Source organism: Oncorhynchus masou, chromosome 30, assembly GCF_036934945.1.
Source record: "Oncorhynchus masou masou isolate Uvic2021 chromosome 30, UVic_Omas_1.1, whole genome shotgun sequence".
Taxonomy (NCBI): domain Eukaryota; kingdom Metazoa; phylum Chordata; class Actinopteri; order Salmoniformes; family Salmonidae; genus Oncorhynchus; species Oncorhynchus masou.
Window position 1 is genome coordinate 7,531,958 of NC_088241.1, and position 26,668 is coordinate 7,558,625.

At 43.6% G+C, this 26,668-nt stretch overlaps 1 protein-coding gene across 3 annotated transcripts in view; it reads right to left on the reverse strand.

The window, feature by feature from the left end:
• Positions 1-753: 753 nt before the first annotated feature.
• Positions 754-26,668, reverse strand: part of LOC135521947 (NXPE family member 3-like) — a 38,177-nt gene continuing 12,262 nt past the window's right edge. The window contains exons 2-6 of one of the 3 annotated variants that reach the window (XM_064947771.1): positions 10,643-10,759; positions 8,981-9,753; positions 8,766-8,836; positions 8,297-8,515; positions 754-8,203 (exon numbers count right to left, since the gene is read on the reverse strand). In XM_064947771.1, the coding sequence (XP_064803843.1) occupies positions 7,659-8,203; positions 8,297-8,515; positions 8,766-8,836; positions 8,981-9,753; positions 10,643-10,744 (1,710 nt within the window). In that variant the 5' untranslated portion in view covers positions 10,745-10,759 and the 3' untranslated portion in view covers positions 754-7,658. Of the gene's footprint in view, positions 8,204-8,296; positions 8,516-8,765; positions 8,837-8,980; positions 9,757-10,642; positions 10,780-26,668 lie in introns of all 3 variants that reach the window. The other 2 variants (XM_064947769.1, XM_064947770.1) reach the window with 2 other exon arrangements.

Here is a 26,668-nt window from a genome sequence, read left to right on the forward strand (position 1 = left end):
TTTAAGCAAATATTCACCCTTATTCAGCGCAGAAACTTGGTAATGAACTACAATGACCCTAATCCATTGCGCCTGTTGTTTCCAGCTCAAACAGAGACTGTTGTCACTAGTTGCCACAGCCACTGCCACAAAGTTATAAAACCCTACCTATTTCTACAATTTCTCTTCATAAAATGTGATTTTAAACATAACCTTAACCACACTGCAAACCTTATGCCTAACCCTCACTTTATGACCAAAAAGCAAATTTTTGTTTTCATGAATTTGCACAATATAGCCAATTTTGACTTTGTCGCTGTGCTATCTCATGAAAACTCACAGAGACTTATACAGTTTTTATTAACTAGGCAAGTCAGGTAAGAACAAATTCTTATTTACAATGACGGCCTACCACCGGCCAAACCCGGACAACGATGGGCCGCCCTATGGGACTCCCAAATCACCTCCAGATGTGACACAGCCTGGATTTATACCAGGGGTAGTACTAGTGACACCTCTTGCACTGAGATGCAGTGCCTTAGACCGCTGTGCCACTCAGGAGCCACACCGATACACACCGATCACATGAGAGAGGAATGTACACAACACAATGACTATAGAGGGATAGAGAAAGTTGGAGAAAGTATGCTTTATCTAATTTGAAGAACTAGTAAAATGATTTCAGCTCTGGAGCTGCTACTGCTTGAGCAGAAATGAGATGATGACTTTAAGGAATGAAAAACAATATAGTCATCAAATAAATACTAAGTAATATACACATCTGAAATATTTTATTATTTCATAGTAATTTTCATTGTAATGTTTCATGAACTGAAATAAAAGAGCCCAGAAATGTTCCATTCGCACAAAAAGCATATTTCTTTCACCTTTTGTGAACCAATTTGTTTATATTCCTGTTAGTGAGCATTTCTCCTTACCAAGATAATCCATTTACCTGGCAGGTGTGGCATATCAACGTTGATTAAACAGTATAGTCATTACACAGGTGCACCTTATGCAGTTCTGTCACACAACACAATAGCACAGATGTCTCAAGTTTTGAGGGAGCGTGAAATTGGCATGATAACTGCAGGAATGTCCACCAGAGCTGTTGCCAGAGAATGTAATGTTAATTTCTCTACCATAAGCCGCCTCCAATGTTGTTTTATAGAATTTGGCACTACGTCCAACCGGCCTCACAACAGCAAACCACGTGTAACCACTTCAGCCCAGGACCACCACATCCAGATACATTTTGAATTTGGCCTTTACCATTATATCCAATAGAAACACTGAAACACATATTGAATAACAGACAGTATTTATAGTTGGCAAAAAGTCAAAAAACTAATAATGAGGAATAAAGTTTTGAAGTGTCTGTCCTATATTCAGACCCCATGACTTTTTCCACAGTTTGTTACATTACAGCCTTATTCTAAATTCGATTAATTACGGATTCCCCTCCTCAATCTACATACAATACCCCATAATGACAACGCAAAAACAGGTTTTTAGAAATGTTTGCAAATATATATATATATAAAATGTATTTATATAAGTATTCAGAACCTTTGCTATGAGACTCGAAATTGAGCTCAGGACAGGTGCATCCTGATTCCATTGATCATCCCTGAGATGTTTCTACAACTTGATTGGTAAATTCAATTGATTGGACTTGATTTGGAAAGGCACACACCTGTCTATATACAGTCTGAAGTTAACATACACTTAGGTTGGAGTCAATAAAACTTATTTTTCAACCACTCCACAAACTTCTTGTTTAACAAACTATAGTTTTGGCAAGTCGGTTAGGACATCTACTTTGTGCATGACCCAAGTAATTTTTCCAACAATTGTTTAGACAGGTTATTTGACTTATAAATCCTCCTATGGCTGCTGTCCCTGTACAGGGATCAAAATCAGCGTAAATTCCAGAGCGCCAACTAATAGTACTCGATACAACTCAAACTTTCATTAAAACACACATGCAGGGTACTCAATTAAAGCTACACTCGTTGTGAATCTAGCCAACATGTCAGATTTTTAAAGAAGCTATTTTCTGATAGCATGCAACCACCAGAAATACCTGAAGGGGATGTAAACAAAATAATTAGCGTAGCCGGCGCTAAACAAAACGCAGAAATAAAATATAAAACATTCATTACCTTTGACGAGCTTCTTTGTTGGCACTCCTATATGTCCCATAAACATCACAATTGGGTCTTTTTTTCGATTAAATCGGTCCATGTATACCCAAAATGTCCATTTATGAACACCGTCAAATCCAGGAAAAAACTCTGTTTTAAAACGCAATGTCATTTTTTTTAATTAAAAAAGTTGGCTATAAACTTTGACAAAACACTTCAAATTACTTTTGTAATCCAACTTTAGGTATTAGTAAACGTTAATAAACAATCAAATTGATCACAGGGCGATCTGTATTCAATAGCAGCAAGTCTTGAAATCATCGTCCATATTTTTCCTTTCATAACTTCCTCCGGTAGACTCGACGACAGGAAGTGCCTATTACTCATTTGACCAAGGATTAACTTCAATACAATTCCCAACACTGGCGACATCGTGCGGAAGCTGTCGGAACTGTAAACCGGACGCTATCTATTTTCCCTTGCCATAGACAATACAGAGACTGGCGGATTGATATTTTTTTCGTGTTTTTTGTGAACAGTTTTCCTTGGGATTTTGCCTCCTACACACGTTCTGTTATAGTCACAGACATCATTTAACCAGTTTTATAAACCTCGGAGTGTTTTCTATCCACACATACTAATCATATGCATATACTATATTCCTGGCATGACTAGCAGGACATTGAAATTGTGCGCGATTGTTAATCCTTCACAGGATTTATAACTCACTTCCAGTGGGCCAGAAGTTTACATGCACTAAGTTGACTGTGCCTTTAAACCGCTTGGAAAATTCCAGAAAATGATGTAATTTGAGTCAATTGGAGGTGCGAAAAGTGCAAATCAATCCTAGAACAATAGCAAAGGACCTTGTGAAAATGCTGGAGGAATCAGGTACAAAAGTATCTATATCCACAGTAAAACAAGTCCTATATCGACATAACCTGAAAGGCCGCTCAGCAAGGAAGAAACCACTGCTCCAAAACCATCATTAAAAAATCCAGACTACGGTTTGCACATGGGGACAAAGATCGTACTTTTTGGAGAAATGTCCTCTGGTCTGATGAAACAAAAATAGAAATGTTTGGCAATAATGACAATCGTTTTGTTTGGAGGAAAAAGGGGGAGGCTTGCAAGCCGAAGAACACAATCCCAACCGTGAAGCACGAGGAGGCAGCATCATGTTGTAGGGGTGCTTTGCTGCAGGAGGGACTAGTGCACTTCACAAAATAGATGGCATCATGAGGGAGAAAAATTATGTGCATATATTGAAGCAACATGTCAAGACATCAGTCAGGAAGTTAAAGCTTGGTCGCAAAGGGGTCTTCCAAATGGACAATGACCCCAAGCATACTTCCAAAGTTGTGGCAAAATGGCTTAAGTACAACAAAGTCAAGGTATTGGAGTGGCCTTCACAAAGCCCTGACCACAATCCTATAGAACATTTGTGCGCAGAACTGAAAGAGTGTTTGAGAGCAAGGGGTCCTACAAACCTGACTCAGTTCCACCAGCTCTGTCAGGAGGAATGGGCCGAAATTTACCCAACGTATTGTGGGAAGCTTGTGGAAGGCTCCCCAAAACAATTTAAAGGCAATGCTACCAAATACAAATTGAGTGTATGTAAACTTCTGACCCACTGGAACTTTTTTTTTTACCTTTATTTAACCAGGCAAGTCAGTTAAGAACAAAATCTTATTTTCAATGAAGGCCTGGGAACAGTGGGTTACTGCCTGTTCAGGGGCAGAATGACAGATTTGTACCTTGTCAGCTTGGGGTTTTGAGCTCGCAACCTTTCGGTTACTAGTCCAACGCTCTAACCACTAGGCTACACTGCCCCCCCCCGCAAATGTGATGAAAGAAATAAAAGCTGAAATAAATAATTCTCTCTACTATTATTCTGTTTCACATTCTTAAAATAAAGTGGTGATCCTATCTGATATAAGACAGGGAATTTTTACTTGGATTAAATGTCTGGAATTGTGAAAATTTTTAAATGTATTTGGCTAAGGTGTTTATAAACATCCGACTTCAACTGTAAGTCCCCTACAGTTGACAGTGCATGTCAGAGCAAAAACCAAGCAATGAGCTCAAAGGAATTGTTCAAAATAGCTCTGAGATAAGAATGTGTCGAGGTACAGATCTGGGGAAGGGTAGCAAAAAAAATCTGCAGCATTGAAGGTCAACAACAACACAGTGACCTCCAACAATCTTAAATGGAAGAAGCTTGGAACCACCAAGACTATTCCTAGAGCTGGCTGCCCGGCCACACTGAGCAATCTGGGAAGAAAGGCCTTGGTCAGGGAGGTGACCAAGAACTCAATGGTCATTCTGACAGAGCTCCAGAGTTCCTATGTGGACATGGGGGAACCTTCCAGAAGGACAACCATCTCTGCACTGCACTGCACCAATCAGGCCTTTATGGTAGAGGGGCCAGACAGAAGACACTCCTCAGTTAAAAGGCACATGACATCCCATTTGGTGTTTGCCAAAAGGCACATAAAGGTGTCTCAGACCATAAGAAACAAGATTCTCTGGTCTGATTAAACCAAGATTGAACTCTTTGGCCTGAATGCCAAGCGTCATGTCTGGAGGAAACCTGGCACCATCATTAAAGTGAAGAATGGCGGTGGCAGCATCATGCTGTGGGGATGTTTTTCAGTGATAGGGACTGGGAGACTAGTCAGGATCGTGGAAAAGATGAACGGAGCGAAGTACAGAGATATCCTTGATGAAAACCTGCTCCAGAGTGCTCAGAACCTCCGACTGGGGTGAAGGTTCACCTTTCAACAGGACAAAGACCCCAAGCACACAGCCAAGGCAACGCAGGAGTGTCTTCGGGATAAGTCTCTGAATGTTCTTGATTGGCCTAGCCAGAGCTCGGACTTGAGCCTGATCGAACATCTTTGGAGAGACCTGAAAATAACTGTGCATCAACACTCCCCATCCAACCTGACAGAGCTTAAAAGGATCTGCAGAGAAGAATGGGAGAAATTCCCCAAATACAGGTGTGCCAAGCTTGTAGGTTCATACCATAGAAGTCTAGAGGCTGTCATCGCTGCCAAAGGTGCTTCAACAAAGTACTGATTAATAAAGAGTCTGAATACTTATGAAAATGTGATATTTCCATTTTTGCAAACATTTAAAAAAAAATGTTTTTGCTTTCTCATTATAGGGTATTGTGTGTAGATTGATGAGAAGAAAAAAAAACAATTTAATCAATGTTAGAATAAGGACTTAACAAAAAGTGAAGGGGTCTGAACATTTTCCGAATATTAGAAAGCTCAGGATTTGGTTGTTTTTGTTGACACCCCTTATTTTTTGGGGGCACAAAACTACCTCCATACTTCCACACATTCGTATGGGTCCTGTGAGACGTGTGGTTGTCGTAGCAAAACAGAGAACACCATCGTGTTTGTGAGAGTCTCCCTTTCTATAGAGTGGTCATAATAGTTTTGTAGGCCAAACCGTTTGGACGCTACAGATGTTTCGTAAGAAGACCAATTTTCGGGAAGTCTCATGGTCTGACAAACACCACTGTAACTCCAAATAACACTGTAACTATAAGGCACCTTCAATCGCAGATGCAGAAAGCCAGCATAGGCAGATGTGGTGGATTGAGACGCAGCCTGATGGATTTTGAAGGGATTTTTTTATGATGTTACTTGGATTGACTCTTAGGGGTAAAGTAGTGAGACCACTTTCTGGAGGACAATGCCATGCTGACTCACATGCGTTAACAATTTGTGGGTTGGGCTAAGGCTTAAGAGGGTGTGAACTATGCTGAATGGGTGTAAACAAAGAAGAGCCCTCTAGGAGGTGTGAAAATCTCATAAAAATCAAAGGGAATTTTCTCTTACTTGTCTCCAAAGTGGGACAAGTTTATCACCTTTTAAAGCAAAATAACTTTCCCATTTTTTCTCCAACTACAGTGTATGATATTATACTATTTTGAAGCTCAGTCTGTACTTTTTGAAAACATTTAAAATAAGCAAATCATGTTTGACATACACTGAGTGTACAAAACATTAAGGACAACTTCTTAATATTGAGTTGCACCCTCCCATTTTACCCTCAGAACAGCCTCAATTCGTCGGGGCATGGACTCTACAAGGTGTTGAAAGCGTTCCACAGGGATGCTGGCCCATGTTGACTCCAATGATTCCCACAGTTGTGTCAAGTTAGCTAGATGTCCTTTGGGTGGTGAACCATTCTTGATACACACGGGAAACTGTTGAGCGTGAAAAACCCAGCAGCATTGCAGTTCTTTATGCCAACAATGTGCACCTGGCACCTACAGCCATACTCCATTCAAAGGCACTTAAATCTTGTGTATTTCCCATTCATCCTCTGAATGGCACACATACACAATCCATGACCCAATTGTCTCATGGCTTAAACATCTTTATTTAACCTGACTCTTCTCCATCATCTACACTGATTGAAGTGGATTTAACAAGTGACATCAATAAGGGATCATAGCTTTAACCTCAATTCACTTGGTCATTGGAGGAGCGGTTGTCTTTAATGTTTTGTACACTCAGTGTAAGCCTCAATAGAGAAATCTGGACACAAATGTTCACAGACAAAATGTAACAATCAGTAACAATTCTCATTCATTGTGATGTGACAACAGTATTCAAGAGGCACTCGCACATCTGAGCAATCTTTTTTTGCAGGTGCATGGCAACACTTGAACAAGATGAAGGAAAAAGGAAACCGCACACTGCTCTTGATAGTATCACTGATCTTTAATAAGCTTACGTATCGGCCTCGCGGTCTTTGTCAGAGCTCTTGTGATTACAAAAAATGTGCACCCTTATGTAGACCTGGCCCCACCCACATCCATTCTACACATCGAAGGGGGTTGGAGGCAAAGGAAAAACAAATAAGTGCTACCAAATATAACAATATGCATTTCATAAATATTACAAAAGTGTATAAATAAGGCGTATTGAACACGTCTGTAAAATCTCAATGAGGACATAGTACGTTTTCATTAGTCACTGGGTACATCGTTCGAAAAACCTCAGAATAATCTACAAGAGTTACATAATTCATGTTCAAATTCACAACATAACAAGCATTTCATCATTAAGTCCTTTAGGAAATAATGTCTGGAGGGTGAAAATCCCAAAACATTCCCTTTAACTCAGAGTATTATTTATATCACCTCTTCTGTCTGATATCTTAACTTTCTCTATGTCACAGAATCTAAAAGGTAGAAATGTCATGTTTCAGGTCATTGAAATGTACAGCGACTGGATAATCCCTGTCGTTTCTCCTGATTGAACTTTTTTGTTCACTAATTCTCTGTTTGAGAGAGCGGGTGGTTTTACCGACATAACAAAAGCTCTGACAAAGGCTATGTGGCCGATACTTAAGCTAATTAAATATCGGTGATACTATCAAGAGTGATGTGACAACAGTAAAAACACATAATGCAGAATTTGGTATTTCTAGGATTTTTTAAAATATTGTATACTGTAGGTGTTGAATGATAAAATGTTGACATAAATCATTCTTAATCTGCAAGCCCTACTCTGGGCAGACATGAGAGAGGATAATATCTATCATGTTCTTGATGATGATAGGAGGTGGGTGGAGGGCATGGGGGAGGTGGTGGGCAAGGGTCATCTCCCAGGCGTCTATCAGTACAACATCCAGACCCTTGAACATAGCCCTGAGCACCCCGTCCAGCTGCACTGAGAACCAGTCACTATTGTACAGGCTCACTTTCGGGTCCAGGGCCTGGAGGTTGGCCGAGCGCAACACCACCAGGGTCCCCGAAGCTCGGTCCAGAAGCCGCACCACCGCCCGCCGAATGTGGCGTAGTCGGCGAATGTACACCTGCACAGGGAAGGTGCTGAAATGGGACCATATGCTGATGAACACCACAGTATTTGACCCACCAGTTAGGCCATCCAGCTCATTAGCTACATAGCGCATCTCACTGGCGATGACAGTGTTGAAGCGGATTGGAGGACCGTGACAACGGTATTTCAGCAGGATGTTGTGGGTGCTGTCCACTGCCATGAAGGGCCCCACATTCTTAGGACTGTAAAGGTTGAACTCCTTCAGGTCTGTCACAAAGAGGAAGGGAGAGTTGGGAGTTGGACCAACAGAAGAGAGTGTTAGAAAGCACAGTAGAGAGTGAAAGATGCCTCAAGACTCACCTGGTACTAAGGTGTTGATGTACTCGAACCACTGTCTGACAGTAGAGTCTCCATACATGTACACCACCTTGCCCTTCAGACACTGAGTGGCAGATGAGATGTTAAACTGGCGCATCACACCACCACCCAGAGCTCGCCATGACCCTTGGAAGTAATACCCGGAAGGAGTGATCCTGGTAGACTCTGTCTTCATGCTGCTTCTCTCCACGTCTGCTTTGTCTGAAAGAGAAAAGCAAGCACCTTGCACCAGCTAGCATCATCACTTTACAGTCAATAGAAGTGCTAGGGCTTTCCCACCTTACATTACTGTAGATGCAGTAGTTGGCTCGAATACTGTCCTGCACACCCATAAACTCTCCAGAGTTGAAGTAAACAGCCACACAGCGGAGCAGAGTAGTTAGTAGGCTGGTTAACTAGTGTTAAAAAGATATACACACAGTTGTACTGTGGTATCTCTTTGCTTGCCTACCTTTTTTCTCAGGCAGCACAATGACACTGTCAGACCCTGAAGGATGAATGGGAACTTTGATATTTACACCACTGAGAAAAAGTGGAGAAAGAATCATATTTCAATGTAAAATAAACTCAATGCAGCAAGCAATCTGATACATTGGAAACAAAGTCTGAGAATACATTTCACACACTTTTAAACTCATTCACTTGCATACTGTAAAACTCACTAACCTTTGAAAGAGCAATGCCTCCTTGTTCACGAGCAGATGGTTCACATAGGGTCCCCTGGCATGGTTGATCCGTGTGTCACAGCTCAGCTGCTTGGGCTTGTAGCAGTACCAGGGCTCCCCTGTGTGGGGGTCTGTGTAATTGCACAGCGGCTTCTGGTTTGTCGGCAGACACAGGTTACATACAGTTGTCTGGGACAGTTTTCCAGAGCGGAACAGACTCTGAAAGGGAATCCGGTCGGGCCGTTCCTCTCGTATCCGTCGTAGAACATGAATTGCCTCACTAGGATGGACCAGTGTCATCTCCACCTGTGCAGGTCCCTGCCATAGTAACGGGAAAATGGCAGAGTAGGTCCCATTCCTGTGGTCCAGCACCTGTCCTGCAACGCCTGCTCCCAATGTGGAGGAATGCAGCCGGGCCAGCAAGAAGTCTCCACCATAGCTCTTGGGACGCCCCTGGAAGTCATGCATATGGACTAGAGCCTCCAACTGGTTCCCCACGTGCCACTCTCTCCTGCCTCCTGCTGGCAGGATCACAAAAAGGCTGTGTGCAGGGTCACTGGTCTGGTTCAGGGACACATTCACAGAATGGGGCTGAGGCTGTGGCCAGGCGATGGAGTCTAGGAGGTCACGCTCCTCCAGAGCCTCCTCCGGTGAGGGCTCCTGGCTACAGTAGCTCTGGTTGTGGTCCAGAGGAGAAGGGCCCTCTGGGAGCAAAGCTGAGTGGATGTTGCTTTGGTGCTGGTAGAACATTGACACTGCTTGGCAGTTGAGCTTCTGCTGAGTAAAGAGGAGAGGTCACTAACAGGCCTGCTACACTGGACACTAACTTTTGTAGAGTGTGTGAAGCTTCCATTAATTTTAATGAAACCTGGACATAAGCAGCATAGCTCTGTGAGAGGCTTGCGCTGTTCAGTATAAAATGACTCTCTGGTACTATTTTCAAGAATTTGATGCATGACTCACACCCAAGAACACTTGATAAAGTTGGCTTGCATTCTGCTGATGCTGGCAATATTTATGCATCAAGTGTAGCATTTAAAAACCTACTGTTTTCGTGACGCCCTAGCTGCTCTTAGCAACGTGGGTGTATTTACATACACTAGCTTTGCTTTCAATTGTATTGGGTTGTACAAAAACATTAAATCCATTTCCATTTCAACTTACTGTGCCGATGGGCAGGACTGTTGGTTATTATGAAGGCTGACTTTGAGAAAAAATATCTAAAGGATCGTATTACAGATTTTCCAAATGTGGGTCTGTTGTCAACCGACTTCCTCTGCTTACCTCAGGTCAAAATAAAAGTTCTTCACGTGTGCCATATGTGGACAGAGAGGAAGTGGGTGTACAACAGACCCACATTTGGAAAGTCTGTTTAATAATACGATCATTCAGATATTTTGTCTCAAATTCCAAACTTCATAATGACCAACATTCCTGGCACCCAGCACAATAAGTTGAAATGGAATTGTATTTAACTTAAGGCAACGCAGTGGACTGTTTTTGTGCCACCCAATATAATTAAAAGCAACACTAGTATATGTAAATACACCCACGTTGATAAGAGCAGCTAGAGACACCCCAGTGTAGCTCCCATGATGAGGGGGAGAGGGTGATAGAAGCAATGTGAGATTGGTTCGTATTAGGCCAGATGGATTTACCCTACCTCCAGAATGTTAATGTTGCTGAACAGGAAGAAGAGGCCTGACAGGGCCAGCAGGAAGAAGATACATATATATCTGGACAGGCTCCTCCACATGGTGTCCATTTTCTGTCGGTCAGCCTGATATTGACACAAAGAAGCTGGTAAGGGACAGATAATAATTGTATTTAATTCTGTTGAGCCATTTTCTTTGACCAAGTTAAATTGTTTAAAAAAGTTTTAAAATGTAACATTTTCTTTCTTATACCTCTCAGATATAGGACAGAAACAAAGACATTTCTTCTGAAACTTGTCAGTCTATTCTTGTTCTGAGAAATGTGTACAACTCCCTTCACAGAGCAGTGCAAAAGGGCTCTAATCAGAATAGAAAAAGGAGTGGGAGGTTTCAGCCTTATCCTAAAATGTATTAAATTGTTATTTTCCTCATCAATCTACACATAAAACCCCATAATGACAAAACAAAAACAAGTTTTTAGAAATTTTTGCAAATGTATATAAAAAAAATGAAATATCACATTTACAGAAGTCCTCAGACCCTTCACTTTGTACTTTCTTGAAGAACCTTTCGCAGCGATTACAGCCTTGAGTTTTCTTGGGTATAATGCTACAACCGTGGCACACCTGTATTTGGGGAGTTTCTCCCATTTTTCTCTGCAGATCCTCTCATGTTCTGTCAGGTTGGATGGGGAGAGTCGCAGCACATCAATTTTCAGATCTCTCCAGAGATGTTTGATCAGGTTCATGTCTAGGCTCTGCCTGTGCCACTCAAGGGTCTTCATAGTCTTGTCCCGAAGACACTCCTGCATTGCCCTGGCTGTGTGCTTAGGGTCGTTGTCCTGTTGGAAGGTGAACCTTTGCACCAGTCTGAGGTCCTAAGCGCTCTGGAGCAGGTTTTCATCAAGGATCTATCTGTTCATCTTTCCCTCGATCCTGACTAGTCTCCCAGTCCCTGCTGCTAACAATCATCCCCACAGGATGATGCTGCAACCAAGATGCTTCACCATAAGGATGGTGTCAGGTTTCCTCCAGACGTGATGCTGGCCAGGCAGCCAGCTCCATTTAAGACTGATGGAGGCCACTGTCTACTTGACAGGATTGTGCCTCAACACAATCCTGTATCGGAGTTCAACGAACAATTCCTTTGACCTCATGGCTAGGTTTTTGGCTCTGACATGCCCTGTCAACTGTGGGACTTATATAGACAGGTGTGTGCCTTTAGAAATCATGTCCAATCACATGAATTTACAACAGGTTGACTCCAATCAAGCTGTAGAAACATTTCAAGGATGATCAATGGAAAAGAGGCACCTGAGCTCAATTTTGAGTTTCACATAAAGGGTCTGAATACTTATATATATAAGGTATTTCTGTTTTGTATGTTGAAAACATTTGCAAACAAATATAAATAAAAACCTATTTTCACATTATGGGTTATTGTGTGTAGATTGATGAATAAAAAGAATGAGAGAAAGAGAGAGATAGAGGTGTCATGTCTGTGATGTCTTTCTCTTCCATATCCATATTGTGATGGAAATCTTCCCCCATTCAATACAATACATTCACTTAGGCATAAACTCTGTGACCCATCTTTTCCCATTCAATGTAATGACAAACATCAACCCTGTGACACTCATATTTTCCTATTGACTGCAATGTATTGCGAAAAACAGTGACATTTATGTTTTTTTTAAACAGTTTCAGAATGCCGCCATCAAGCTGATAATGGGCTGTCTCAGTCCACTGCATCCGCCCTTGTCATCCTTACACATCTGCTGTGGAAGATGGGAGAGCTACAGCAGTGTTTGTCAGACCAAGAATCTATAATAACCTAAAATCGGTCTTCTCACGACAACGTCTGAATCGTGCGAACCGAAATCCATACTCGCACGAACACAATGGTGTTCTCTGTTTGGCTCTTTGACCACCACAAGCATCACAGGACTTGTCTGAAGCCAGTAGCGCAGATCTGCCAACGTCTGTCTGTAGCGTCCAAGCAGTTTGGGCTACACACTAATATTTGTATTTTTTATTTTATTTAACCTTTATTTGACTAGGCAAGTCAATTAAGAACAAATTCTTATTTACAATGATGGCCTACCCCAGCCAAACCCTGGCCCGGACGATGCTGGGCCAATTGTGCGCCACCCTATTGGACTCCCAATCACAGTCGGTTGTGATACAGCCTGGAATCTAACCAGGGTCTGTAGTGACTCCTCTAGCACTGAGATGCAGTGCCTTAGACCGCTGCCCACTCGGTAGCCCTCCATCGAAAGTTGAGACTCTCACGAACATGTCTGTTTTTCTCTAGGATGCCCACAAGCCTCACAATTCTCCTCTGAAGGTAGCCTGGTACCAGTTTAAAATGATTTATGGAAGTACAGTGCATTTGGTATTTAGACCCCTTGACTTTTTCAAAATGTTGTTTCGTTACAGCTTTATACTAAAATCGATAAAATAACTGTTTTCCCTCATAAATCTATACACAATAACCCATAATGACAAAGCAAAAACAGGTTTTAAGAAATATTTGCTAATGTATTAAATAGGTATTCAGACCCTTATTTACATAAGTATTCCGAACCTTGGCTATGAGACTCAAAATTGAGCTCAGGTGCATCCTGTTTCCATTGATCTGTCACACCCTGATCTGTTTCATCTGTCTTTGTGCTTGTCTCCACCCCCCACTAGGTGTCTCCCATCTCTCCTCATTATCTCCTGTGTTCTCTGTTTGTCTGTTGCCAGTTTGTTTTATTTGTCAAGCCTACCAGTGTTTTCCCCCTTGCTCCTGTCTGTTTTTTATTCCTGTTTACTAGTTTTCCATTCTGCCTGCCCTGACCCTGAGCCTGCCAGCCGTCCTGTACCTTGTCCCACCACACTGGATTACTGACTTCTGCCTGCCGTTGACCTGTCGTTTTGCCTGCCCCCTGTTCTAGTAATAAACTTTTGTTACTTTGACACTGTCTGCATCTGGGTCTTCCCTAAAACGTGTACGAACTGGGCATGACCGACACAGCAGATTCAGACCAGCTCCACAATGCTGTCTCCCTGCCACCATTGGACAACACAAGGAGTTACTGCAATGTCTTATGGAGGGACTCCATACCCTGGCAGAACGCCATGCCCAGGTATTCAAGACTTTGCTGGAGCAATTCTGCGGATTCCTCACTGGGCAGCGGGTCACAGCTGTAATCTCCCAGCCTACCCCAGTGTCCCGAGAACCCCTCTTACCTCCTCCAGAGCGCTACACTGGATATTCTGGAACCTGCCGGGCTTTTCTCTCCCAGTGCTCTCTCATTTTCAAGCTGCAGCCTTCTTCGTTCCCCTCGGACCGCTCAAAGATAGCGTCCATCATAACGCTGATGTCCGGGAGGGCACTCACCTGGGCTACGGCGGTGCAGGAGCAACTGTCCTCCGTCTTTCTCAATCTAGATTAGTTTGTGGCAGAAATTGTGAAGGTGTTTGATTCTCCGTTTGCCCGGGAGAGGGGCTGCTTGTAAGCTGTTCCAGCTCCGTCAAGACTCCCATAGTGTGGCAGACTACACAGTGGATTTTTGCACGTTGGCAGCTGAGTGTTTCTGGAACCCGGAAGCATTGTTCGACATGTTCCTTCACAGATTATCGGAGGTGGTCAAAGATGAACTTGCAGCCCGGGAGCTGCCAATTGACCTGGACTCCCTCATAGCCTTAATCGTCCGGATCGATGGGCGGCTTCGAGATCGTAGGAAGGATAGGGAATTTGTGCCCTGTTGCCTGCATTCACCGTCGATTCCCACCTCGCCTCCAAAGAATCCTGGAGACAGCTGACGTCTACAAGTCTGAGAGAACCCGACCTCACCCGAGATCTCTTGGGAATCACCAAGGGCTGCCGACTCCCTGGGCAGGGCTAGATTGACTCCGGCTGAGCCTTTACGCCAACTCCACACCCAGAGCTGTCTTTATTGTGGAGCTATGGGTCAGATCCTGGATGGGAGACCAGATGCTGCTGGAAGTGGTGTTGGAGGGCCAGTAGGAGGCACTCTTTCTTCTGGTCTAAAAAAATATCCCAATGCCCCAGGGCAGTGTTTGGGGACACTGCCCTGTGTAGGGTGCCGTCTTTTGCATGGGGCGTTAAAACGGGTGTCCTGACTCTCTGAGGTCATTAAAGATCCCATGGCACTTATCGTAAGAGTAGGGGTGTTAACCCCGGTGTCCTGGCTAAATTCCCAATCTGGCCCTCAAACCATCATGGTCACCTAATAATACCCAGTTTACAATTGGCTCATTCATCCCCCTCCTCTCCCCTGTAACTATTCCCCAGGTCGTTGCTGCAAATGAGAATGTGTTCTCAGTCAACATACCTGATAAAATAACAAATAAATAAAATTAGACATTTTGTAGCTACCGGCCCATTACAAAACCAGGCTCATCAAGAAGGGGCGAGTACTCTGGTGGGCCTTATTCCTCTCCCCTTACTCGCACCCCTTTCCATGCCATCCTGCTGTAGGGGAACCAGTCAAAATCTTTCCATGTACTCATAAATTCTAGGGCCGATGTGAGTTTTTGGGACACTACTCTGGCATCCGAAAGGGACCACTCAGTCTCTCTCCATTCTCATGGACGTTAGAGCGCTGGACAGGCGCTCTATAGAACGGGTCACTGACTATACCACTCTCATCAACCTGCGAGTGTCAGGGAACCACAGCGAGGCAATCCAATTTATGCTGATTAAGACCCATCAGGTTCCCGAGGTATTGGGATTCTCTTGGCTCGAGCGGCACAATCCAATCATAGACTGGACTGCTGGTGCTATTATGGGCTGGAGCCCGTTCTGCACGCTCATTGGGTCGTCGGGCCAGCCTGTCGTCCGGGTTCCAACCCCAGTCTAACGGCCAGTTAGAGCGAGCCAACCAAGACTTGGAAATGACTCTTCGCTGCCTGGTCTCCACCAACCCCACCACCTGGAGCCAGCAATTAGAGTGGGTCGAATACGCCCGCGACACCCTTCCTTGCTCTGCCATGGGTCTCTTGCCCTTTGAGTGTTCCCTGGGATATCAGCCCCCCACTCTTCCCTGAGCAAGAGGAAGAGGTTGGCATACCTTCAGCCCAAGTGTTTGTCCACCGCTGTCATCGTACCTGGAAGAGAGCCCGATCGGCCCTTCTTAAGACCACCTCCAGGTATCGATGACAAGTGGACTGCCACCGGACCTGCTATCGATGAAAGTAGAACGCCACCGGACCCCGGCTCCCCAGTATCATCTCGGGCAGAATGTATGGGCAGAAGGTATGGCTGTCCTGCAAACTTTCTCCCCGGTTCATCCCCCCAGTTCATCTGCCCTTTCCCCATCTCCAAGGTCATTAGCCCCTCTGCTGTTCATCTTCTGTTGTTCCGTACCCTCCGTATACATCCCACTTTCATGTGTCAAAAATCAAACCCATGTCTCACAACCCTTTGTGTACATACCCCAACCAGAAGACATGGATTACAGGCAACATTCACACTGAGCTAAAGGGTAGAGCGGCCGCTTTCAAGGAGTGGGACTCTAACCCAGAAGCTTATAAGAAATCCCGCTATACCCTCCGATGAACCATCAACCAGGCAAAGCGTCAATACAGGACTAAAATTGAATCGTACTACACCGGCTTCGATGCTCGTCGGATGTGGAAGGACATGCAAAATATTACAGACGACAAAGAGAAGCACAGCCAAGAGCTGCCCAGTGACACAAGAATACCAAACGAGCTAAATATCTTCTATGCTCGCTTCAGGGCAAGTAATACTTGCTCTCCGCAGCTGATTTAAGACCTTTAAACAGGTCAACATTCACAAGGCCGCAGGGCCAGACATATTACCAGGAGGTGTACTCCGAGCATGCGCAGACCAACTGGCAAGTTTCTTCACTGACATTTTCAACCTCTCCCTGTCTGAGTCTCTAATACCAAAATGTCCCTGTGCCCAACAATACTGAGGTAACCTGTCTAAATGACTATCGACCCGTAGCACTAACGTCTGTAGCCATGAATTGCTTTGAAAGGCTGGTCATGGCTCACATCAACACCATTATCCCAGAAAACCTAGACCCAGTCCAATTTGCATACGACCCCAACAGATCCACAGATGATGCCGTCTCTATTGCACTCTCTATGTGAGAATGTTATTCATTGACTACAGCTCAGCATTCAACACCATAGTTCCCTCAAAGCTCATCAATAAGCTAAGGACCCTGGGACTTAACACCTCCCTCTGCAACTGGATCCTGGACTTCCTGACGGGCCGCTCCCAGGTGGTAAGGGTAGGTAACAACACATCCGCCATGCTGATCCTCAACACAGGGGCCCCTCAGGGGTGCATGCTCAGTCCCCTCCTGTACTCCCTGTTCACTCATGACTGCACGGCCAGGCACGACTCCAACATCATCATTAAGTTTGCAGATGACAGTGGTAGGCCTGATCACCGACAACAAGGAGACAGCTTATGGGGACGTCAGAGATCTGACCGTGTGGTGCCAGGACAACAACTTCTCCCTCAACATGATCAAGACAAAGGAGATGATTATGGACTGCAGGAAAAGGAGGACTGATCATGCCCCCATTCTCACCGATGAGGCTGTAGTGGAGCTGGGTGAGAGCTTGAGAGCCAAGTTCCTTGGTGTCCACATCACCAACAAACTAACATGGTTCAAGCACACCAAGACAGCCATGAAGAAGGCAAGACAAAACCTATTCACCATCAGGACGCTGAAAAGATTTGGCATGGGTCCTCAGATCCTCAAAAGGTTTTACAGCTGCACCATCGAGAGCATCCTGATGGGTTGCGTCACTGCCTGGTATGGCAACTGCTCGGCCTCCGACCGCAAGACACAATCTAAGATGGCGTAGCAGTCAGACGTCTTTGTCCTCGTCTTGTCCCGTGTATATATCCTTTATATCGTTTTTGTTTGCATATCTTTTTTTATATTTTTCCTAAACCTCAACTTCAATATACTCTCCTGGAACCCACTTCACCCAATGTGGTATGGATCTGCTATTTTCTAAAGTATTTTTCTTTACTTTCGAACCAGAATCCCGCCAACAGAAGCTAGCCAGCTAACTAGCTACTAGCTAGTAGTCAGCCAACCACTGCTAACAGTTATCAGCTAACCTCTAGCTCGGAAATCTCTTGCCAGTTTGCACAATGCGATTCAAACCAGAGCATACCTGACTTATTTTCTCTCCATATCTCTGGATTCCTGAACCTTTTCACCTGGATCATCACAGCTAGCTAGATGCAATCCGAGTTGTTACTCCTGGCTAACGTCTCTGTCCCGAAGTAAGCACCAATTAGCCTGGAGCCTGCCTATGCTAGGCCCATCTTCCGGCTGGCTGAAGAGGTCCATCAGCCACTCCTTGGGCTACAATACCTTTGTTGCCAATTGGCCTGGACCCCTTTTACTACACAAAGCCCTGCTAATCCATCACTACTGGACTACCGACATAATCTGCCCGAGGGTATTTTTTGCAACAGGCTCCTCCGTCGCGACGTACCCTGACTATCCATCTGCTAGACGCGGCCCGCTAGCTGTCTAGAGCATATTGGACTGTTAGATGAATAGGTCCATCGGCCAATTTCTTGGGCCACTATACCTATTTTGCCAATTGGATTGGGCACCTTTACTACATGGAACCCTACTAATCCATCACGGCTGGTCTGCCGACGGAACTGCACGAGGAGGCTACAACAGACTTCTTCCGTCGCAAAGTACCTCTAAGGCCCTTCTGCTAGCTTGCTTGCCCCTGCCCGCTAGCTGTCTGAATCACCTTGTCTCCAGCCAGCTTAACAACTCACTGGACCCCTATGATCACTCGGCTACGCATGCCTCACGCTAATGTCAATATGCCTTGTCCATTGCTGTTCTGGTTAGTGATTATTGTCTTATTTCACTGTAGAGACTCTTGCCCTGCTCAATATGCCTTAGCTAACCCTTCAGTTCCACCTCCCACACATGCGCCGACATCCCCTGGTTTAAATTATGTTTCTAGAGACAATATCTCTCTCATTGTCACTCTATGTTTAGATTTACCTTTACTGTATTCACATCCTACCATACCTTTGTCTGTACATTATGCCTTGAATCTATTCTATTGAGCCCAGAAACCTGCTCCTTTTACTCTCTGTTCCGAACGAACTAGATGACCAGTTCTGATAGCCTTTAGCCGTACCCGTATCCTACTCCTCCTCTGTTTCTCTGGTGATGTAGAGGTTAATCCAGGCCCAGCAGTGCCTAGCTCCACTCCCATTCCCAGGCGCTCTCATTTGTTGACTTCTGTAACCCTAAAAGTCTTGGTTTAATGCATGTTAACATTAGAAGAGTCCTCACCAAGTCTGTTATATTCACTGCCTTAGCATACTCTGACAACCTGGATGTCCTAGCCGTGTCTGAATCGTGGCTTATGAAGACCACCAACAACCCTGAAATTTCCAACATTACCATAACAATTTTCGACAAGATAGAACTGCCAAAGGGGGCGGAGTGGCAATCTACTGCAGAGATAGCCTGCAGAGTTCTGTCATACTATCCAGGTCTGTGCCCAAACAATCCGACCTTCTACTTCTAAAAATCCACCTTTCCAGAAACAAGTCTCTCACCGTTGCTGCTTGCTATAGACCACCTTCTGCCCCCAGCTGTGTCCTGGACACCATATGTGAATTGATTGCCCCCCATCTATCTTCAGAGCTCGTGCTGCTAGGTGACCTAAACTGTGACATGCTTAACACCCTGGCCACCCTACAATCTAAGCTTGATGCCCTCAATCTCACACAAATTGTCAATGAACCTACCAGGTACAACCCCAAATCCATAAACACGGGCACCCTCATAGATATCATCCTAACCAACTTGCCCTTCAAATACACCTCTGCTGTCTTCAACCAAGATCTCAGCGATCACTGCCTCATTGCCTGCATCCGTAATGGGTTTGCGGTTAAAACGACCACCCCTATTCACTGTCAAACGCTCCCTAAAACGAGCAGGCTTTTGTAATTTTCGAGCAGGCCTTTTTAATCGACCTGGCCCAGGTATCCTGGAAGGATATTGACCTAATCCCGTCAGTATTGGATGCCTGGTTATTCTTTAAAAGTGCCTTCCTCTCCATTTTAAATAAAATGCCCAATTCAAAACATTTAGAACCAGGAACAGATATAGCCATTGGTTACCTCCAAACCTGACTGCCCTTGACCAGCACAAAAACATCCTGTGGCATACTGCATTAGCATCAAATAGCCCCCGTGATATGCAACTTTTGAGGGAAGTTAGGAACCAATATACACAAGCAGTTAGGAGAGCTAAGGCTAGATTTTTCAACCAGAAATGTGCATCCTGTAGCACACCCCCATTTCTCCTTCACCCAAATCCAGATAGCTGATGTTCTGAAAGAGCTGCAAAATCTGGACCCCTACAAATCAGCCGGGCTAGACAATCTGGACCCTCTCTTTCTAAAATTATCTGCTGAAATTGTTGCAACCCCTACTAGCCTGTTCGACCTCTCTTTCGTATCATCTGAGATCCCCAAAGATTGGAATGCTGCCACAGTCATCCCCCTCTTCAAAGAGGGTGACACTCTAGACCCAAACTGCTACAGACCTATATCTATCCTACCCTGCCTTTCTAAGGTCTTCGAAAGCCAAGTTAACTTCTTGACACTACCCATCCCTTAAGCGGGATAATTGTCATCAGCAACCCCTGAATAGCATATCACCTCAGTCAAATAATATTACTAAAATTATCCATATTCATGAAATCACAAGTGCAATATTGCAAAACACAGCTTAGCCTTTTGTTAATCCACCTGTCATTCAGATTTGAGTTTATTGAGTTTGAGTTTATTTTTATTTTTACAGGGACAATGCACATTAATCAACGTTTCAGTAAAAGTGCCGGTTTTAGCCAGCCGGCTAATTTTCAACCGCAGTCCCTGGGCAGATTATTAAAAACAATTACAATATAGACAATAGCAACATAGAACAAGCAAGACATAGCAACATAGGATAAGCAAGACGTAGCTAACAGACAGAGCAACATAGAGCAAAAAGCAGCAAGACAAAATTCATAAAAGCAACAAAGTGTTTCCACACCTCACAAGCTACAGACAACAGACAACATGGAAAGCGGCAACACACAGCTAGGTACCATGTTCACAAATCTGATTGACCTTTAGCCATGTCTTCAAGCATTTTGTGAAAGTGTGATATGTGGTGCAGTTATGTGTGTCTGATGGCAGTGTATTCCAGACATGGGAAGCTCTCACAGAGAATGCAGATTTACTAAAGGTGCTTTTCCTTAGGGGAACTATACAGTCACCTCTCATGGCAGAACTTGTGGATCTGCTGCCATATGTCTGGGTTTTCTGTTTAACAAAAATATTGAGTGGAGGGGGAACCAGGCCATTAAGGATCTTGAATACAAGACATGCGTCGGTGTATTGCACAAGATTTTCCCAACTCAAGAGCTCATGCTTTCTAAGGATGTGACAATGATGATGGCTATTGGGCTTCCTATCAAGCACTTTGAGAGCCTGTTTGTAGACAGACTGAATAGGTTTTAATGTTGTACAGCAAGCTTGGGCCCAACTAGTCAAGCAGTATGTTAAGTGGGGGAGTATCATAGAGTTGAAGTACAGTTTTGCTACCTCTGTAGTCAAACAATTTCGTATAAATCGGAAATTAGCTAGGTTGAATTTAGTTATTTGAATGACCTTTTTCACATGCTTTTTAAAAGAGAGGTTGGAATCAAGTATGATGCCAAGGTACTTAAAATCGGATACCACCTGGAGCTTCTCCCCTGACACATAGACATCTGGCTCAGTAGCATCTGTTGCCCTCTTTGTGAAGAACATGCAAACAGTTTTTTTCACATTGAGATGCAAACACGAGTCACTGAGCCACTTTGTAACCTGGACCATTACAGTAGTGAGTTCTTGTGCAGCTTGTTGTTTGCTCTTTGCATGCACATATATCACTGTATCATCTGCATACATGTGAACTTCAGACCCAGTACAGACAGAAGGCAGATCATTAATGTACAGGCTGAACAGGAGGGGCCCCAGTATTGACCCTTGGGGCACGCCCACATCATAGCTACGACAGGGCGACAGCTCAATGCTCACTCTGACACACTGAGTTCTGCCTTCAAGGTATGATTTCATCCATCTCAAGGCATCAGGGGAAAAGTTGAACTTTGACAATTTTGTGATGAGAATCTCATGGTTAACAGTATCAAAAGCCTTCCTTAGGTCCAGAAACACAGCCCCAACAGCACCCCCTTTGTTCATCTTGGACTTCACATTTTCCAGAAGAAAGCAGTTGGCCGTTTCTGTGGAGTGTTTCGCTCTGAAGCCAAACTGCATGGAGTGTAATGTGAAGGGGCTGTTGTTGAGGTGGGCAATCAGTTGTTCTGCTACACACTTTTCAACAACCTTTGACACCACAGGTAGTATACTAATGGGCCTGTAGTTACTCACGTCAGCAGGGTCGCCTGATTTAAAGATGGCTGTTATTATGGCCGACTTCCATACCTTTGGAAACACACTGAGACCAATAGATGTGTTGGTGACCTTAGTAATGGGGCCAATGAGTGACTCTTTGTAGTTTTTAAGAAAGGTAGAGTCCATCCCAAACACATCTTTGGCTTTAGAGTTCTTTAGTGAGCTGATCACCTTGTTCACCTTTGACTCAGAAACCTCCCTTATGATGAAGACAGGTTGAGTGTCATTCACTAGCACTGAGCCCAAGAAACCGGTGGAGGGGTTCTGTGTCAGTGCCCTGACAGAGTCAATAAAGTAGGAATTGAAGGCTATTGCTATTTCGACTGCATCCTGTGTTAGATTGTTATTCACCATGATTTCTAGTCTTTTTGCAGTGTTACTATGGGCTTTCCCTGTTAACTTTTTTAGATTCTCCCATATCAATTTAGAATTTCCCTTTGCTTCACCAATTATGTTAACAAAAAAGTTTGCCTTGGCCTGTCTGATTTCTTTCATCACCTTATTTCTCAACATGGTAAACCTACGTCTGTCATGCTCTAATTTAGATTTTAGGGCTCTTTTTAGAGCATAATCTCGTTCTTTCATCAATTTCCAGATTTCTCCATTTAGCCAAGGAAGAGTGCTCTTTTGGCCAGGTTTGGATTTGATTTTCTTTAGGAAGCCATTTATTGTAGTCTGGATTGTGGATAGAAAACCTGACTATCAGCTTCCACGTCTGTATAGGACAAGAGATCATTCCAGTTTATTCCCTTAATTGCTTTTTCAAAATAGTTTAATTCACTCTTAGGTATTCTGAGTTGATCCGGCTTTCTAACAGTAGAGAGGTTAAACCTGCTCTTAGACAGCTTTCTGGCTATAAGTGTCAGATTATGATCAGACAGCCCAGTAACCATATTGAATGATTTAGTCACTCTCTCTGGTTTATTACTGAACACCAAATCAATCTGTGTTTTAGAGCAACAAGTCACCCTGGTTGGCCCTTTAACTAGCTGTGTAAGGTCAAAGGTATTAGTGATCCGTTTGAGGGTTTTCCTACAACACTTGTCTTCATAATTAATGTTAAAATCTCCCATTAAGATGACCTCTTTCCCAAAATCACATTCCCTAAGCATGGTATTAAACTGATCAAAAAACACACTTTTGGTGGAAGGTGGCCTATACATTCCAATGAGGGTAAAAGACATTTGGGGAGACAGTGTAACTTTCAGGCCGATACATTCTAGTTCATTATCACATGACCACTCAATTTGTTTACATCGGATATGTTCTTTAATGTAAATCATCACACCCCCTCCTCTTCCTTCAATCCAGTCTCTCCTGAAAACATTGCAGCCAGGCACAATCAAAGCAGCACATGGAGAGTGTTTATGGAGCCATGTCTCTGAGAGGCAGAGAAAGTCAAGGTTGGAGTCTGTGAGTAGATGTTGAATTTGATCACTTTTTGGAATGACACTACGAATGTTCAAGTGCCCCCCTAGTAGTCCCTTGGGCTTAGCTCGTGGGTCCCAGATGACTCGAGAGTGATTGACACACTGAAAAAAGTTAAATTTTCTGTGTTTTCTGACGGCTGGGTTTAGGCCGTTTTGTTTCGTTTTGATTAGGGGCAGTTCGGTAGCGCAATTGTGAAATGATGCTTTACAGCGAAAGCAATCCAAGCGTTTGTGTAAGTTTATCGATCACATGACAAAACATTAAGTACACATAACATCAGGTAGCTTGGTCACGAAATTCAGAAAAGCAATCATATAATTGTTTACCTTTTGATGATCTTCGGATGTTTTCACTCACGAGACTCCCAGTTACACAACAAATGTTCCTTTTGTTCCATAAAGATTATTTTTATATCCAAAATACCTCTGTTTGTTTGGCGCATTATGTTCAGAAATCCACAGGAAACAGCGGTCACAACAACGCAGACAAATTCCAAATAATATCCGTAATGTCCACAGAAACATGTCAAACGTTTTTTATAATCAATCCTCAGGTTGTTTTTAAAATGTATAATCAATAATATATCAACCGCAAATGTCTTTTACAGTAGGAGAGGGAAAAGCAATACCTATCCGAACTCTGTTGTGCAAGCAAAACTCATGTGACCACTTGACGCGATGTTATCGTTCTGGCTCATTTTTCAAAATAAAAGCCTGAAACTATGTCTGAAGACTGTTGACACCTTGAGGAAGCGATAGGAAAAGGAATCTGGTTGATGTCATTTTAAATGGAGCAATGGGAGGAGTTTCCAAAATAGAAGCCACTTCCTGGTTTGATTTTTCTCATGGTTTCGCCTGCAATATCAGTTCTGTCATACTCACAGACAATATTTTTTATCCTAATCTGTCAATTATATGCATATTCTAGCATTTGGTCCTGAGAAACAGGCCGTTTAATTTGGGAACGTTATTTTTCCAAACATAAAAATAGTGCCCCCTAGCTTCAAGAGGTTAAACAGCAATCCGATTAAAAACCGCAAATACAGGCGCCACAAACATATATGTACCATGTATCCTTCCAGAATACCACAAGAACACACATCATTAATTATCCAAAATGGCTGAGCCAACAGACATAATTGAGACAGTTGAACCCCTGTTGTCCCAGAAACCCCCCCGAACTCCTAGCTATAATTAACCAATGAATGAGGCGGGGGTAACAGACATAATACCGATAGATGAAACCATATTATCCCAGATTCCCGCTGAACTCATAAAAGTAATTAATCGTATGAATGAGTCAGGGACGACCGATGAAAACCTGTTATGCCAGATCCTGGACGCCCTCATATCTTTAATTAATCAGATGAATGAGAGCCTAAGATCTTCTACACTGGACCCCCCCACAAACCCCGCCATTAACACCCATGTCCGAAGAAACGCAATACAATGTTTTTGAGGAATTGGAAAATTGTCTAATAAATCAGGAGGGGGTTGATGGTATCGATAGAAGTGTCCGGGTTGTGTACCGAAATAAATTCAGCAAAACAGAGATTTGACAGTTTAATTTCACATGAATGAATCAGAATCTTGACTATGCTGTGTTTTATGTAATGATATTGGATACTCTGAACGAACTGTTAGACAGGGCAAGAGATTATGGCGAACCTCGTGATGTCTTACAGTTGGAAATTTGTGGAGATAGCCTGCATAACACTGTATCTCTTATTTTACCCAATGGCGAAGCAGACCTTGAACAATTTATAGCCCTGCTGGAACGACTTGTTCAGTCAAATTTATCCATCAAAGCCGATAGGACCCTCGAGCTTGTAGTGCAAATAATACGTCAAGCCCAGGGTGGTGGGGGGCAGAGAAGGAAACTAGATAGCCTAATGCAATCAGAAATCATACGCAATAAAAGGGCATACCTCATAAACATTCACAATCCTGGTAATAAGCTATGCTGTGCAATAGGCCTCGCACATTTAGTAAACCCTGGATGTACAGATCTAGCGGTGTTACACAAGGCTGGAGAGCTCCAAACTGCCGTGGGTCTAGGTATACAGGATGCACTGGCTTTATCGAACATAGTCAAAATTGAAAACTTTCTGAACTTCAAGATTGTGGTTTTGTACCACAGTAGAGATAATGCAGCTCTCTTGAAATTCCAAAACAACCCACAACCTCATCCTCAGATTCTGTACTTTTATGTGCAAAACGACCATTATTATGCCATTACTAACATCACAGCGTTTTTAGGCACACCATATGTGTGTCCATCCTGCCATACCAGCTACACCCGAAAGGGGACGCACTCATGCCGTTATAACTGTTCAGTATGTCTGGATGAAAATTGTTCGATGCAGCCCTTAAACCTAACACCCTGTGTGGATTGTCACCGCACATGTCGTTCGGCCTACTGTTACAAAAAACACAAAATTGAAACATGGCACCCCAAGGCCTGTAAATCTGTAAGCAGTTGTGACATTAACAAGAAATGTCCAGAATGCCATTGCAATTACAACCTTAAAATAGACAGCCCTTAACCTCGTGTGTGGAATCATACATTGCCCAATATGTAAAGGGCCTTTGAAAAGCAGAGACACTGAAGTGGTTCAAGAAGTGCCACATGAGTGTTATATTCAGCCCTTGGCTGAAGATGAACCTTCAAAGAAATATGTGTTCTATGATTTTGAGACAAATCAGCAATCAGGGGTTCATTTGCCTATTTTTGGAACTACCATGACTTTCAAGGGTGATAAGTGGTCGGCAGAAGTGCCCAATTGTGCACTCCTCTTTCTAAAATGCTTTAGAAAATCCCAGTACAGAAACTTCACAATTCTAGAGCCTATGACTCCTACCTTCTTTTGCACCCCTTGATACAGCAAGGCGTTGCACCCAGTGACCCCGCTTTCAACCAGAGATACAGAGATTGGCTCAAATGCCAGAGGCCTTGGGTTTTGAAAACTCTGTGAAAGGTTAGTTTCCCCACTTCGTCACGTCTGAGGAGAATCTACATTATATTGGATCTTATCCCAGCCCCGAAATGTACGGGTGTGATCAAATGTCTCCCAAAGAGCGTGAGAGATTCATGAAGTGGTAC